This window comes from Strix aluco, chromosome 5 (assembly GCF_031877795.1).
Source record: "Strix aluco isolate bStrAlu1 chromosome 5, bStrAlu1.hap1, whole genome shotgun sequence".
Lineage (NCBI taxonomy): Eukaryota > Metazoa > Chordata > Aves > Strigiformes > Strigidae > Strix > Strix aluco.
This window is the reverse complement of record NC_133935.1, coordinates 6,022,965-6,038,188: the sequence shown is the minus strand read 5'-3', so window position 1 is coordinate 6,038,188 and position 15,224 is coordinate 6,022,965. Positions and strand designations below refer to the sequence as shown.

The following is a 15,224-nucleotide window of genomic DNA, read 5'->3' as shown; positions in this document are numbered from 1 at the left end:
AAGCACTTAATTATATCTGTATTTGGGATGCTGAGGCATGTGCTTAACTTTAATCATATGCTTAAGACCCAGTGACATGATTAAACAGCACAAGCTATAGTACTGCCCTAGAAAGAATGCTTCCTTGAGCCAAAATCTTAGTAAGTAACACAAATAAGACCAACAAACAGCAGCCCTGCCTTCTCTTGTTTCTAGGTTCAAAGTTATTCTGAAAAAGACCACTAATTTTTATTTTGGTAGAAAGAGTCTCATAAGAGTAAGATACCTTTTTCTTAAAATCCTGGTTCTGATCTTCACTGTTCAGCCTCCAACAGTTGAATAAAAAAGCATCCAGTATTCCTCGTTAAACACCATTTTGATGTCTAGACAAAACAATGATGATTTATTCCTTTAGATAAAATAAGCAGTGATTTTGTTTACTTGTAACTTTGGAGAAGAGGAATGGAAGCTAGAGGAGCAAGGTTGATCTCTATCATCTCTGGAAGGACACTGAGATCAGGGAATGGCCCTGACAGCTGGAGAAAGAACAAATTTTTATCCATCTTCACAGAAAGGACAAAAGGATAATCAAGGAGTCAGCCTCAATTTGGCCTCTTGGAAAGTGGTTTTGAAACTCATTTCTGAGCTCTTAAAAGAGAAGTAAGTGTTTGCAAATTACTGATTTACCGAAGGTGAATCCTGATGCACCAGCCTGAAAATTACTAGACTTGTGGATGAGAGGAGACTTGCCAATGTCATTTGCCTTGACTTCAGCAAAATACAAGTTCCATGGTCTGGCTCAGAGCGTATTAGCTAATGAGTCATACTCTACATGGAGACCTGTAACAGCTGGAGTACTGCTGGGGTCTATACCAGGACTGCCCTGTTTAACATTTTTAAAGAAGGACCTGGAAGAGGTGGTGGAATGCTTGCTCATCAAGTTTCCAAATGACATCAGATTCGGGAGAGATCAAGCAATATGATCAAGTGCATGGCTGCCATCCAGAGGGATCTAGACAGGCTGAAGGAACAGGTCTATACAAACCTCATGAAATTCAACAAGGACAAATGCAAAGACTCGCCTTTGAAATGGAAAACTCCTTGCAATAGTAGACTCTACTGAAAAGGCCCTTTGGTGTCTGTGTAGACAGCAAGCTGAACATGAGGCAGGAATGTGCCCTGGCAGAAAAGGCCAACAGCACCCTGGGCTGTATTAATCAGTGCTTAACCAGAGGATCCAGGGAAGTGATTATTTCCACTTCTCAGCATTCATTAGCCTGCATCTGAAATATTGTGTCCAGTTTTGAGCCCTCCAGTAGAAAAAATAAGTTGCCCAACTTATGTGAGTTTAGCACAGGGCCCTGAAGCACTTGTCCCATGAAGAGAGGCTGAGGAACAAGGCTTGCTTAGCTTGTTTAAGGAGGTCATCAAGAAGAGAGAGCCAGGCTCTTCACAGTGGTGCATGCTGGGAGGAGGAGAGGCAATGGGCATAAACTGAAACAAGAGAGGTTCAGGCTGGATATCATGAGAAGCTTTCACACCATGAGGACAGTCAGACAGTGTTCAAAGGTTTTACCATTTCCATCCTTGAAGGTTTTCAAGACCCAACTGGATAATATCCTGAGAAACCTGGTTTGATACCATAGCTGACACTCTTTTGGGCAGGAGTTTGGACTAGATAAAATCCCAAAGGCCTTTCCAACTTGAATTATTCTATGATAGTATATTTTAAAGCATTTTCTTTCTTCATAGCAAGAGTATTGGAAGAGCTCCTTCTGAAGGCTGCATGGAATATAATTCTAAATATTGGAGCACAGAACTGTGCCTATATTTTGGGTTCATTTATTTGGTACAAATGAGAAAACACCACCTCAGATTTTCAGATACAGGGAGCAAGTGGGACTTTTTAGCTGCATTTTTTACACTGCTGCGTACAAAAATAACCAAAATCCTAGACCACAGTAGGGATTGAATATACATCATATACCTTATAGTCAAAGAACCCACACATCTAAATAAGAACACACTGAAAGACCGTGTCAGCAGTCTTTTGAAGACACAAATTCTGCTTATGAATACTCTGATATAAAACTGGTGTAACTCAGAATTCAAATAAACATTAAAATAACCAGAATTATAACATTTACCCATCAAATGTGACTTGATCCAATTAGTGAGCCAAATATTGGTACAACAGAGAGAGTGAGATCTCTCCCTAAAATTATTGTCATAAGTGTCCTTATTCATCTTCACTCATTCTCCATTTTTTGTTTTCAAAAGTTAATGATGCAAGGAATAAGTTGAAAAAAAACCCCAAGAGTACTACATGTTCCTCTTACTATCCTCTATGCTTGGAAAGTGAAGTTATTTGTCAAAATAAAGCAATGAAAGAGTTTGGAAAGACGCTGGCCAATTTAAGAAATACTGGATCAAAATTGGTGGTTTTATAACATTAATAATAAGGTCCAATAAATGCTAAAAAATATTTTATCAATATTAGTGACTAAGGAACTCTGGGTTTATTCACAGTTCTTTTACAGTTCTGATTGTTCAACTTAGTATTTATGATCAATTATCTTGGTTTCTTCTACAGAGTTACGGCTAACATATTCTAAAAAGTATTTTTTTCTTTAATTTTTTTCTTTAATTGATAATTCTTATCAAGGACTTAGTTAATAAAGAAGTGGGTTCAACACCCGAAGTGTTTCTGAGGCCTTGTGGGAGATTTGCTTATGCAAAACCGGGTAAAGAACCAACTAGTAGCAAGGATTACTATTTCATGTTTTGCAGTGCTGAAATTTTAAAAATACCTATATACAGTATTCATCAGCAATATAGAATTCTACTTTATATTTACCTATGTCATCCTTACACTAGAGATCTTCCTCTTCAAACGAGCTTGCTTTAATTCAGTTGTTAACTGAAACAATGGTTCAGAATGAAATATTTCTTTCTTTTGTTTCAATTACCAGCTGAATTAACAATTTAAATAACTTATTCTGCCACTTTCATATTTAAAATTAATTAAAGGCAAGCTAGAATGCCAGATTCTATTATTCCCAAGGTTTGCTCCAAGTAAGGACATGAGCCAAGAGAAATTTTCTATAAAGAAAATTTTCCTTGAGAAATATGTAGAATAAGTTACTCAGTTTCCTGCCAAATATGAAAGATAAGAATATATATGATGCTGCGTCATGTTTGCCAGATCAGCTGGACATTTAATGAAAAGGAGTCAGGGCCGGATCCATCTCTCCCAGAAATGACTGGAAGGCTTTCTTTCCATCAGCCCCAGCGAGAGCTGGATCTAGCCTCATCTGCATGTTTTCAGGCACAAGACCAATCTTCATTTCCTGACCTGCATGTATTTCCGTTGACAACATTACTATTGCACAGAGAGAGGAACAACCTGTCAGAAGATTACAACTATTAAACACCTTTTATAGTTAACATTCTGCAGATACAGTAGCTTTACCCAATTCGTTAAATATTTCTATCCACATCTTCCATGTTACAGTGCATTAAACAAGAACAAAAATAATATGAATGGCTCTATTACAAAAGTTGCATCTGCCGTATTTGCACGAATGTTTTATCAGACACATGCATTCATACATGCACACATAAGCCTTCATCTCTGTTGCAAGGATAAAGAAGCCTTTTAACGTACATGAATCAAGAAGTTCTATGTTGCAAGCCTTTATTTATGTGACCACAAAGAATCAAATAGTGCTACTGATTATAAACCACATCATTGCAGGTTTCCAGAATCAGTCCCTTAAAACTCACCATTTTTCTAAACTAGTGTCATAAATTATAAGGACTATCTGTTTATGCATTTGTCACCTAACCTGAGGCATTTCATGTACATTTTTTGACTCCTTTAGCTTTAAATGAATTTGCTACTGAAATAGTAGAACCTAGGTGTGTTAATGCAAGAGTAACTTCACACCAATCTTTTGTGAAGTGCTCTGAGCCCCCACAGTTTCTTTCCCACTCTCAAAATAACCAATAAAATATTTATTAAAACAGCCTGAACCACACAGGGTGGTGTAGGCTAAAATTTTGTTCTTTGTTCATTACGGTAGCCTAAATACCCTAAGTAATATTTGTATGAAAGCCGTATCCTATAACACAAACCCCATTGGGCAAGTAATACATTAGATCTGTAATACTTTCTACTGCCAGTCTCATCAAGGTGATTTGGAATTTGTTGCCTGAGTAGAGTGACTCATATGTTTACTGGCCCTGACAGGTGCTGGGCATCTTCCACACTCATTAAAGTTAATGACTTCAACAGCGGACAAGGAAACCTGTATGTTGAAGCAGGTTTCCTCTTAACAAGTATTCTCAAGCTATCATTTAAGACAGTAAGTGGTGTCAATTATCTTCTGCAATCACAAAACCAGCCCATAACCAAACCCCTATCCTTTCATTGCAAAAATAATCCAATTAGCTTCACAAGGACTCCTGGTTGGAATAAGGCAAGAAAAAAAAAAATGCATCGTACACAGAGATTTCCACATAAAAGCTCAGTTTCTTGCCATAAAACTAGTCACATCCTCACCGGAACAGAGGAATTAACATACTGGAAACAAGCCAATTTTATAGAAATATATGCCTTCAAATAAGCTCTAAATCAGTATTCTCACAATAGCTGCAGCTTTGGCATCATTTCTATCCCAACAAGCCACAGCTGCTGAACTGGAGACTTCTGACTTCATATTAGATAAGTAATGAGAAGTTTTAGGCAGTGATGCCAGAGCCTGTCCTTTGATATCAACACACCACACTACAGTTGTTGACCAGCTACACCCAAAAGATATGCTAGATTAGACTAGTTAGCTAAAAATACTCAGGCAAGAACTTCACAGAAACTTATGCCATGACAGACTGTCAACCAAGATATGATGAGACTGAGACCTCACAGGCATCTGCGTATTCATACAAAACCAAGAAATTAGGAGGGCCGAATCTTTAACTACAGAGAGACCTCTGCTTTGATGCCTGTCCAAACACTAGATCTGCACTATTAATATGACGAAGTCCTGTACCCTGGCTTTGACCCAACAAGACAGAAGTACTGAGCCAGAGACCTCACAGAAACCTGTTCCTTAATATTAACCTGCCATGCAAAAGCTCCTGAGCTAGTGGTCTTGCAATGAGCATAACATACAGCTGTCTGAAGGAGGAAAAAGAAAAGATTAAAACCTCTAAAAATTAGACAGCAGAACTATTGCAGTCTTAAATACTCATCAATTTTAATGTCTAACTTTTCAGGAACTTCCAAAGCAAAATGTAGTGGTACATTTCCACAGTTATATTAAACACAACAGTTCAATTAACGAACTGATCTTTTTCCTCTTCAGCAGGTCTCACACAAACATGTCATGCCCTTATAATTTCATAAGACATCAAGGTACAAACCACTGAGCAACACATCTTCCAAACCCAGACTAATGTTCTGCTTGCTGGAAAGAACTTGAGGGAAATCAAAAAAGTGATTGTGACAGAATTAAGTAAGCAAAATGTTGACTGATGGAAAACCGCTCAGAGGTTTGAAATATATCTCAGTAATTTGGGGAGAGATAGTTTTCAGTATGTTGCAGGATGAGTGCATTTATTAGAAATTTATCTTAATCAACCCAAATGAAATGTTCTGCCATATAAAAAACTGTTTGCTCCCTATGAGTAACTGTTTGATGGCAAATGTCGAAGTACTTTAAATTTTAATGAAGTTTAAAAAAGAGATTGAGATGACTATGGGAAAATTTTCCAGAAAATACTCAAATGACTTAATGCACTAATTTTTTTTTTTTTTCCAAAATTACTTCAGAATTAGATATCACCAAAAATCAGGAGTTTTGCAGTTCAAAATGCCTACATCAATTTCCAAAATAGGATTTTGTCTCCTATGAGGACATAGGAGGAAGTCTGCATACAGATACCCCAAAAACTTGAAGCAAGTATTTTCTTTCTGAGTGCTATTTTTCCATCTACATTGGCACAAAAAGTAATTGGAGAAAAAATATTCTACGAAAGCCTTTCCCTTGATGTCTGAAAGGAGTTCTTCCAATTTTGATAGTGCTGGACCTTTACGTTGTTCCTCATTTTCTACCTACGCTCTTAGCATTTTTCATTGCTTTCTTTTACCTTAAATTAATGTCTAATTTATAATGCTGTGATTTCTGTGTCTCATTTAAGCAAGATAATTATCTAACACTGCCTCATGACTACAGAAGTCTAATATTCTACAGCATCAATCACTGACTTGTTTTCAGATTTCACTTATTTTAAGTCAGAAAAAGCTGAACAGCAGCAGCTGCTTTATCTGTCTTCTGCAGTCTTTGATCCCTCACTTGGAAGGCCCAAAGAACTGTTTAATGTGTAAGGGAACACCTCCCCATACTGCCATGTGAGAGTCCCTGCTCGTATTGGGCAAGTCTTCTGTGGAGTTTGGTTGGACCCAGCAGGTGAAAGGCAGTCTCACTGAGATCAAAGATTCACTGCAAACACTTCACAATCTCGACAGTGATCAGGAGAAGAAAGGGATAATTAAGTTATTTCGATAAGCTTCAAGGCTAAATTTTTGGACCCAACTGAAAACTGGAGTATTCTCCACTTCAGATACTGGTTCTCAATGTTTAAACAAATTAAGCTGTTTCCTTCTACCTGGAAACTGGACATAGTTTTGGAATGCTTTAGCTTTGCTGGCACATGTGGCATGCATGTAATAAGCAATGGTTAACCAAGCCTAACTGACAAAGTCACAGAATCACAGAATCATCTAGGTTGGAAAGGACCTTGAAGATCATCTAGTCCAACCATTAACCTAGCACTGACAGTTCCCAACTACACCATGTCCCTCAGCGCTATGTCAACCCGCCTCTTGAACACCTCCAGGGATGGGGACTCCACCACCTCCCTGGGCAGCCCATTCCAGTGCCTAACAACCCATTCTGTAAAGAAATACTTCCTAATATCCAGTCTAAACCTTCCCTGGTGCAACTTGAGGCCATTCCCTCTTGTCCTATCACTTATTACTTGGTTAAAGAGACTCATCCCCAGCTCTCTGCAACCTCCTTTCAGGTAGTTGTAGAGGGCGATGAGGTCTACTTATGACTTATGAGTGCTTAGGAAATAGGCCTCAACCAGCATTTTACAAGAGGAGAGTGGGGAAAAAAAGTGCTTGTTCTTAGGTTTGAAATAGCCATAGAAAGCTTAAACACACTTCAATCTGAAAATGATATACCAATTATTTTTCATTTATACTGGAAATGTTACCAAAACTGCACAACTGTGTAACTGCAACATGACTAAAGATGCCAATGTTACCTATGCAAATGAAATCACTATAATAAAAGCTGTTTTCTCTACTGTCCACAAAGTACTGAAATTCTAGGTCATTGCTATAACAATTCCTGCGGTGATTATCTTACTAATCATTCATCACTCTACAGATTAGATGCTGAACCACCTGTCAGCTATATTCCTATACAAATTGCTTTACTTGGCAGAGCTAGTAAAGTGATGACCTCAAAGCCTTTCAATGGCACTGCGGGGCTGCATAACACCAGACCCCTAGCAAGCAGCTTACAAGGCTGATTGAGAGCACCAAAACGTGCCTTTTGCAAACTATCCATCAGAGACAGAAAAAAAAAAAAAAAAGATAATCCCAATGTAACAAAACACAAATCCAATATAAGTGAAAAGAGTAAGTTGCATCTTACTTCATTTGAATTTTCCGCTGTGATGTTTTTATGTTTCAGCTTTTTCTGCAGCAGTTTGATTTCATACTCTGGTCTGGGATGCTCCTGAAAAAGGAAAAAAGCAACCAAATGTGTGATTATGATTAAGAGAAAAGGAAAAAAAAAAAGAAAAGTTCTGGTCACTTATCCACAATCCAAGCCATCAAGATGATTCAACACCACAGCAGCTTTTGGACTAGGGGGATCACTGCCTAGAGGTATGGGATACATTATGGGATGCAGGGGAAGAGTGTTTAAGGATTGCACAGGATTTATTGTGGGATGCTTAGGGGAGAAACCAAAGTTAGGGAAAGCAGAGATCTAGGTCACTTGGGGAGGAACAACTGTGAAAAAATAGAGGGATGAGGGGATGAAAAAGGCTGGTCACATATAAATAGTTTGCTGGTCTGTCTGGGGTTCTGACCACCAACAACTGGAGCAAGTGCAGGTGTGAAACTGGGTACGTAAGTGCTAGTGGAGATCAAGCTGAAGTAGGTGAAGTGCCTGGGAGCCAGGGAGGTGTGAGTCACTAAGGATGAGACCACAGTGGAGTTGGCTATCAGGACAACCAGGGGAGTCCCAGCCAACTGTCAGAGAGACCACAGGGTCTGGGGTGTCTGGGAGTGCAATCAGCTGGACCCACACTCACACTGGAGTGTGTCTGTGTGTTTGTGTGTCCTCAAGATCAAGACCAGTGTGGGTTGGCAGCTGAGGGACCAGACAAGTCCCAGCCAGCTCTTGGGGAGCAAGATATATCTGCAAGTGAGCAACTGGAGAGAGGCTGTAGTGTTGCAGGCTTGTACCTCTGGGTGCCAGCAACTGGGGGGACTGGGGCCCAGGGGCAGCTACTGGGCAGACTGATTGAGCCCAGCTGCTGGGGGAATCCACATTGTACATATATGCATAAATATATTCTCACTAGCAGACCTCCATCCTGCTCAGCCTGGGAGAGGAGCAGGATGAGGCCGTTGTGCTGTCTGTGGTTTTGTGCCTGCTGTGTGTTTCTGTCTGTGTAATCTGTGTGGCTAGCCATGTATATATGCACATATGTGGTGTATATGTGTGCTCTGTGTCTGTATGTCTATTGGGAATACATGCTTCACCTCACTACAGGTTGGACCCGGGGCATGGAGCTGTGGCTGCCTCACCTCTCTTAGGCTGTTGCATCTGGTCCAGTTTCCCCTATCAATAACCTTTCAAGGTTTGCTTGCAAATTATATTTTTCTTTTCCTAATTAGAGCATAAATTAAGCATGGTAGCACAAACTTACGACAATTTTAAAGAGAGCAGCTCATAAAAAAGACAAATGCCATGTATGTCCTCATTCCTGCCAAGTTCTGAATTCATTCAGAGCCTGGAATTTGGATTTGATGCCTCCCACAAAAAAGCTATTCCTATGGCATTGCTCTTACCATCTATCCTTACTATAATTAGAATATATGCTTATTAGCCCAGTCACCAAATCGACTTACTAACACTTTTTGATGAATCTGATAGCCATGAAGAGAATAAAAAAAACATTTTAAAAAAATTAATTGATCCTCATGGACAATAGAAGGGGGGTTGCATGGAACTTCAGCAGTCTTCCTTGGGGGATACATGTGCTGTCTCTTTTCTGTTATTTGTAATATTCTCACTACATCAAGACACCATCTTGAGCATTCTCTGTTGCACACCACTATACAGACACAGTGAGACTTCTAATGTAATTTTTTATCCTGATCATGATATTTTCCTGGTATATTGAACAGAAACGTGAGCACACTACCATTTAAATAACTGCCTTAAATTAATATTTCCATATCTTTTTGAACTCTATGAACAAGTCATATGTATGTCTGCCCTAAAGGCAGTCCCACAAATGGTACATGCATTCTACTGCTCCCAGGGAGTCTGGTACTAACCTGGGAGACTTGAAGGAACTTTTTTTCTCTAAAGCTCAAGTACCGCTATGCCCCTGAGACTCTAGCACTATGATTCCATACCAAACAAATATAATGAAACTGCTAGCATGACAGATTGTTTTATACTTGTAATTTTATGTACTATTCAAATTAATAAAACATGTTCTACGGGTGCAAGTGCGACACTTTGCATCACAGACTTCTTTCACGTTACTTATGCCTCACATAAAAATCAATACCACAATGAATGAAGTTCAGGAATCACTATAGCACTTCTTGTCACAAGGGTTACTGTTGTTATTCCTTAAAAAGTGCTCTATGTGGAACTCCAAGAAAGCATGAGGCATGGGTAATCTTTGACATTACTAAAGCTGATTAGCACCAGAAAGGGTGGTGAGCGGGATGGGGAAAGGAAAAACAAAGATACAACAAAAAATGTTTAAAGATGTGGTCAATGCACATATCTTCATGTTTTGTAAGTTTTCACTAGCTTGTTGATTTGCATTAATTTGTATCACGCTTCCTTTGATAAGGTTCAGAGGTCAGATGGAAGAAACATCTATAGACTTAAATGAAGGAAGGATGAAGGCATCAGGCATGGATGGCTACATGAGAGGAGACAGCTTGATGAAAGTAGGGAAATGAGATAAATGAAGCTGTAAGAAACAGATCTAATCACATTATGAGAGCACCTGCAGAACTGAATTGGCTTTCTTCCTTTTTTATTTTCTGCTAAGCAAAGCATTCTGGGACACCAGGGGCAGCTGCCAGAGTTCAGAACAACTTTTCAAAATTGGCTTGAAAGGAAACAGGGTGAGAAAATAAAATGCCAAGCAAAACATTGTACTGTAACTTACTTTTTTGATATTGGCAGTTTTGCTTTGAGTACATATTCTGTTCAAATTTGGTCAAGTTATGTTTAGTTTTCCTCGTAAGACAATTCAATGTCCTTTTAACTGCATTTCATACACCTACATCTGGATTGGAAAATTAGTTGATCTGTCTTCACTGAATCTGCCAAGTCATCTTACCCTTGACTGAACAGACCACAACGCTTCACGGAATGCATGTATCTGTATATTCTTTTTAGGAGTATATTGCATGAAACATTTCTTTACAGTACAGATTTAGAGATATTTGATCCTGATCATATATAGATGGATGTGAAGGAACAATTCCACTCCGATGTAAAAAGAATGTGATTCAGAATCAATTATTTGTCTGAAAATGAGAAGAGTTCTTCACTTAGGACAATAAGCTAGAAATAGTTGTGATGACTTGAAGAAGGCCAAATGTCCATGTAGGGATAAATATGAATCCCACAATACTGGAAGTTTGCCAGTACAGCTGCCAGACACTTATTGAAAACCATGTGAGCCAAGGTACTTTGAGGCCAAATGAGTGCTCAGAGTAGAAAACGATAATTCCCATCCTGAAAACAAAGAGCCAAATCATGAAATTTTTACTCAGACAAAACTCATATTGACGTCAGTGAGAATTTTCCCTGAGAACACTCTCCAGGATTTGCCTCAAACATGCAACATGTGTATCCACTATACATTACAAATTAAGGCTGTGTAGGTAATGATCCAGTTTGATAAGAATATATGTGAACCAATCTCTCTTTGATTCTCCTTGATTTTAGGAAGAAAGTGATAATGGAATTTTACAAAGCATGCATGACAAACACATCTGGATTGCTAAAATAAAATAGAACCTTAGAAACTATCCCAGATTAACAGACCAAAAGAGTTACCGGCAAAAAAATAAGCAAAGCTACTGCTTCATTTTTACATTTTAAGAAAAGTCAAAGAAACATGGCGAATTCATTGAACATATTAGGATAAGCTAATATGCCGAACATAAGTAGAGCAGCAAAGCAGTGCACACTGGTGGGAAGGAAGGCTTCTACAAATGAAAACTGGAATGATCCAGCTGCTGCCCCAAATCAAGATGGAAACTTGGAATGAACAGAACAGAGAGCCCAGCTGTTCTCTGCTGCAAGAGGGTTAATTATTACAAATCAAGGACTAAAACCCTCTTTCTCTTATGATGATGACACAGTGGGTGGCAGGGGGAGAAGTCTAAGGAACAGATTGTCATTCACACTAATGATCTGTTTAGAATGTCCTAATAATGGGATGCTCATCCAAGGAAAAGTACTTTTACATCTCAGTACATATGAAGGGATCACTGGTAGATGTTCACAATCTTTTCAGTCTAGATCCCTTGCACAATAAACTTGATTTATGTAAAATTAAAACAAAAGCTTGGATAAGTCATCTAACATTATTACAAGTTTAGGGATGTTAAAAGACAAAAGCCACTGAACAAGTACATAGGAACTCAACTGTCAAAGGTTTCTAAAGCAACATAAAACTGAAGTGGTTAAAACACAAGAACCCGTAAGGCATATTATGGAAATATATTTGCCAGATAGATAGATTGTCTTTGTTTGCTCCCATTGAGCAAGAACAGTAGTAGTGCTTTGGAGGATTACCTGCAAAGCTAAATTTGGAAATATGGCCTCAGATTTTTAAGTGCCCTTAAGCTAGGACCAAACAACAAATGCTGACATTGCAATGTCAAGATACCACATTTTGTGGGTAACTATAGCAGAATTTAGCATCATTATTTTTGTTCATTATTCAATTAAAATCCAACCCATTGAAATACTTCTACATCAAGAAGTGGAATTGTGCGAAACCAGATGTCCCTTGAACTATGGCATTGAAAATTTTGCTTAAAATTACTTATTCTACTACATGGTAAGCCATTGCTGAAACAAATGATCTGACAAACATAAAGAAACCCAGCTGGAAAGTTGGATGCTAGCCCATTAAGATGGGGCATCACCCCATTGCCAGTGGAACAACTTCCAGCTTATCTTATTGCTCTTAGATAAAATGTTACCTGGACTCTAGAAAATTTAAAATGTCTGTTTTATTATTATTTATGTCTATTGTTTTAGTTGTCCTATGGTAGTATCAAGTAGTCATGGGCTGGGACCCTCACTTTAGCCACTATAGAAGCATAGAACACCTTCTCCAAAAAAATATTCTTAAAGAAGGGATTTTTTTCCCCCTTGAGCACTGTTTTCTTGTTTTGTCTGATAATGTGTAACAGTGGGAAGACTTGGCTGCGGAGGCACTCTTTAGGGGAGCATGTTTATGGAAATTTTTTTCTGTCAATATTTAAGACTGAGTGTACTTTGGATGTATTTCAGATTTGTAGCTCTCACAAAAAGAAATACAATAAACAGTGCAAAATCCTTTAAATCTGATCTAAAATAGCTGTTTCACAAATGATAACATTATGGTCTCAAGATACATTATCCTACAAATTAACAAGGTCAGAAATCAACAGTTTCCTTGAACTAAGATAAGGTATTTTAATTCTAAGCAAACTGAAAATCATGAGACACTGGACCTTGAACTTGTCATACACACTATGCACCACAGTGATCCTAAGAAACTTAGAGAGAGGTTTAAAAGAGAAGATCACTGATGCACAAAAGAGACAAACGTTTTGTAGATTCATCCTATTACAGCTGGTCAGAGGTCACGGATTTTAGATCTATGATTGAGTGGGAAGTAGCTGTCAAAGTTGAATTCTAGATCAAGCTTACAACATAGTACTTATATCAATCCCATAGATAGAACTCTCTGATAGAATGCAAATATCATTAATTTCCCTGTCTTTCACTTACTAGAAAGGTAAGTGAATATAAGGGAAGAAAGTTTCTAGCATGCCAGATCTCAAAGTCTCTATCAGTCTCTCCCATTTTAATAAAGATGTCTCATAAATAGTCCAGTCTTCCATGTAATATAAGATCAGATTTTTGTTTATGAAATAGTATTTTCCCAGCACTGGCTATTTATCATATTTTCTGGAATTTTCATTTCCCTGGAGTTCTCTTCCTTACAGCCTCTGTGCACCTGGAACCCGTGGCTTACAAGCAACCTGGCTTACTAGGTAAAACAATGGGACTCTATATAGCATTCTAAAGTACACTTCCTAAAACATCTTAAAGCACATATATCAGAGTCAAGATAACAAACACTTTATAATATCCAGAATTATCTGGTTCCAGAAGGTGTATATTCTGACCAACTACTGTCTTTCCAAACCTTTGTGAACTTTTCAAATTGAAACATGATCCAGATTAGAGGATTGGCTCCTCTCACATGTGGAGAAAGACACACTTTAGCTAATCTGAACTAAAAATCTCTTTGACCATAAATATTTGATCAGTCCTTATTAATTTGTTTCAGCCGTACCAGTGCCTGTTTTAATTGTTTTCCATAAATATCCCAATGACTGTATTTACAGCCAGCAATGTTCATGAATACAACCTATTTGAAGGAAACGTGAACATTGAATTTGTAGTCAAAAGCTTTTATATTTCAGGCTTGAGTTTAATGGCTTGATTTTCTCAGCAGCATAAGCCAATCTAAGGCTGGGCTCCCATGCTCTCGATTTCACCTTGCACTAACCACACATTTCCATTTCTGTCCTTACACTGACATCAGGGCATATGCAGCTGCATGGTATGAGCAGGATAAAAACTCCTACCTCTCATGCCTCCAGCAACCCTTCAGCTGTATCAGCTGTCTGAACTGTTCACAACTCAGTTGTATATCTGCCAGCATGCATGTGAGAGGAAGAACAAGATTGCATGGCTGGGATAGTAGCACCACGGTAGTGTGGAGTTAGATTGGCTTAAGCTGCTATGCAGTTGCAATCTATAAATGAGGTTGCATGCTACAGAGGAGCTGATTTAATGGCTCACTATAGCTAGAAGGGTCTTCCTAACCCACGTGCTTCTTTTCCCCTGCCCAATACCCTGATTATACTATGTGAAAACATATCTAATTAATTGGTCCCCTCCACCACAAACACTGTCCACTTTATTTTTGGAATTACTTCTCCACAGGTTTAAATAGTGGGTTCAGGTGGTGGAGGAGACACTAGAATTAGTAGTATGAAAGTAAGGAGGGGATCTCTACCTAGTGGTATCAGTGAACTACTAAGGCATTTTATGCAGCTTCAACCTGTGAGTCTAGATCTTTCAAACAAAGACTTCAGAGAATAACATGCCCAATACATTAAAACAAAACAAAAACCCTACTAACTTCTTAATTTTATAAACTGAGGTGAATAAATCCATAGATAATCACCTAATCAAAAACATGATTTTTAGAAAAGAGAGAATCACATTAAAGAGAAAGGAAGTGTTTTGATTTTCGTCTAGAAACTGTGCCACATAGTTCAGGTGCCTGAATTTACATTTTGGATGCATTTGTTCTGTTAGGTCTAAGGAGGCTGGTCACCCACCTTCTGTGGAAGAGCAAATGGAATCTGGATGTTTAACTTTCAGAGTCCTTTGAAAATCTCAGCTTAAGATGTCTACCTTAATACACTCATATTTGAAAATGCTGGGATAGGCATACATTCAGAAATACTGAGAATTTCATTATTGTATAATGAACTATTAACAGACAAGCTACAGATCAGAAGCTTTTCACACAGACCTACACATAAAAATGGCAAAAACTTTCTACACTGCCTAGAAGAAATTTAATCTTGCAGTAGA

The 15,224-nt window shown here is 38.3% G+C and overlaps 1 protein-coding gene across 2 annotated transcripts in view; it reads right to left on the bottom strand.

Moving 5' to 3' along the window:
• The window catches only part of ANO2 (anoctamin 2), a 195,504-nt gene that overhangs the window by 90,104 nt on the left and 90,176 nt on the right, over nucleotides 1-15,224 (bottom strand). For both annotated transcript variants that reach the window (XM_074825701.1, XM_074825702.1), the window contains exon 14: nucleotides 7,707-7,790. In XM_074825701.1, the coding sequence (XP_074681802.1) occupies nucleotides 7,707-7,790 (84 nt within the window). The remainder of the gene's footprint in view (nucleotides 1-7,706; nucleotides 7,791-15,224) is intronic.